The 2141-nt window shown below is 39.5% G+C and overlaps 1 protein-coding gene across 2 annotated transcripts in view; it reads left to right on the top strand.

Moving 5' to 3' along the window:
- Window positions 1–2141, top strand: part of cd36 (CD36 molecule (CD36 blood group)) — a 6322-nt gene that overhangs the window by 1550 nt on the left and 2631 nt on the right. Inside the window, exons 4-8 of one of the 2 annotated variants that reach the window (XM_032505527.1) lie at window positions 574–724; window positions 867–958; window positions 1187–1236; window positions 1378–1447; window positions 1721–1908. In XM_032505527.1, coding sequence (XP_032361418.1) covers window positions 574–724; window positions 867–958; window positions 1187–1236; window positions 1378–1447; window positions 1721–1908 — 551 coding nt within the window. Of the gene's footprint in view, window positions 1–568; window positions 725–866; window positions 959–1186; window positions 1237–1377; window positions 1448–1720; window positions 1909–2141 lie in introns of both variants that reach the window. The other variant, XM_032505528.1, reaches the window with a different exon arrangement.

The raw sequence follows: 2141 nt of genomic DNA, 5'->3' as shown, positions 1-2141 counted from the left end.
CGCTACAACCAACCAGAGCAACGCTAGCTGATAGATTAAACTAGTTAAGTTAAGGTTTGTAGTGACAGGGGCGAGACAATGTAGTAATTTTTGTACTGACGCTAACTTCCGTTGATTCTGTGCTTTAATATAAACACAAGGGACAGGGACTGTCCGACCACAAGCAAGCAGGCTATTGGTACGTGACAGGTCTGGGTACCAATTGCTAAAATTAAGGTTTGGTACCCAGCTCAATGGTGACATGGAAGAACTGACATGCAAATGACATGCAAACATAACATGCAAATATGCTGCGTGAGTTTGGGAAACAAATTGCAAAGTCATAATTTTACAATGGCAGTCTTTGTTTATGGGTACCTAGTATAGGCTTCAGCATCAGACTTTGATAAGGCTGTAATGATAAGCATGACCCATTCTAACTCAATTATACAGTATCACTGTCATAAAGTTATTTTCTGGCTCATTTACCAAAGGCAACCAACGTCTACTGTTATGGCATTTTTTTGTATTAACACAATCACTGATCTTTTTTTCAGATACATGTTTCTGATTTCATTTGTTTTGACAGGGAAGTTATTCACTGGTTCCTGAAGTGCTTCACGCTGCATTGGAGAATATGATAAAGAAAAGCAACTCCTCCTTGTTCCAGACCCGTACAGTGCATGAATTGCTGTGGGGTTACATTGACCCCATGTTGAAAGATAACGTGGGCCTATTTGCACCTGTAAGCAAACAGATATTACAGCCTTACACGTACACAAGATTAAAAGAGACAAGATCAACCCACCTCAGATATTCTACGTTCTACTTCATCGTTCTGATTCTACTTCCTCTTATTAATGTATTAAATCAACTGTTTTCCCTAGTATAACGGTACCTATGATGGCTACTACAATGTCTACACTGGAAAGGACGACATCTCAAAAGTGGGAATCATTGACATGTGGCAAGGGCATAGGTGAGTTTGATTATAAGAAAAGTGGAGATATTGAGACTGGACTTACATCCTTTGTCTTTTAATCAGGTTCTGCAGATATGGGCAAGTGTGATCTTTTAGGCTGTTTAATCAAATCAGGCGGCACAGATTCTGCAATGTGAGAATTCAGCTGTTATAAAAAAACAACAACTAATATTTAAAGATGTCAAATCCAATAGTTTGTCTGACAAAGTGAATTTTGTCCAACAGGAGCTTAGGTTTCTGGAACGACACGTACTGTGACATGATCAACGGGACAGGTGTGGCTCATGCAGCAATGTGTTTTGGTTAAAAAAAAGAAAGAAAAAAATAGCCTTTTTTTTCCTGAACCCATCTTATAACGCAGCTCTAAATGCAGACGAGTCATCTTCTGACCTCATTTCTTCTCCCCTCTTTCTTAGATGCCTCATCATTCGCTCCCTTTGTGGACAAGAAGAAGCCTCTCTATTTCTTTTCATCAGACATCTGCAGGTGATGAGGAGTTTCACTTTGTGGGAGCATTTTTCATCAGATGTAGTCCTACCGTGCTTCGCTAACATTAAGCGGGGCAGTAAGTGTCAACGACAGGAGATTTAACATCTTAATTTGAGAACTGCATCTTTGCAATTTCCTCTCAGTGGCCACTAGATGTCAGAGCTTTCCAATACCAAAACCAGAGTGATGTTCTGGAGTGAGAACTGCACAATAGATTACTGGGTATATGATGGAAGTGTTTCTAAAAGTTTTTTTTTTTTCTGTCTTCAGGTCGGTGTCAGCTGGCTTTGAGGAGAGCATGGATCTAAAAGGGATTGAAGTGTACCGCTACACCCTCCAGCCAAACACCCTGGCCTCCCCTACGGAAAACCCAGACAACCGATGTTTCTGCAAAAGCTTTAAGACCACCAGGAATTGCACCTTGGCTGGAGTACTGGACGTCAGCTCCTGTAAAGGCGGTCAGTTTGCATTTATTTGGTTGAGTACAACATAAATTAAGTCACTTTCTGCTCAGTAGCTTGGTTATAATAATGATACATAATAATTACTACCTTTAAATCCATTGTTATACTGCTCATTTTAGCCTTAACTTGTTATATATATCTATCTGTAAAAATTCTGTTACCAATAGCCATCTGTATATATTCATAGTCCATATTCACCTGTAAATCTTGTTCACAATACTTGTTAT

Source organism: Etheostoma spectabile, chromosome 23, assembly GCF_008692095.1.
Source record: "Etheostoma spectabile isolate EspeVRDwgs_2016 chromosome 23, UIUC_Espe_1.0, whole genome shotgun sequence".
Taxonomy (NCBI): Eukaryota; Metazoa; Chordata; class Actinopteri; order Perciformes; family Percidae; genus Etheostoma; species Etheostoma spectabile.
This window is presented reverse-complemented; position numbering and strand designations above follow the sequence as displayed.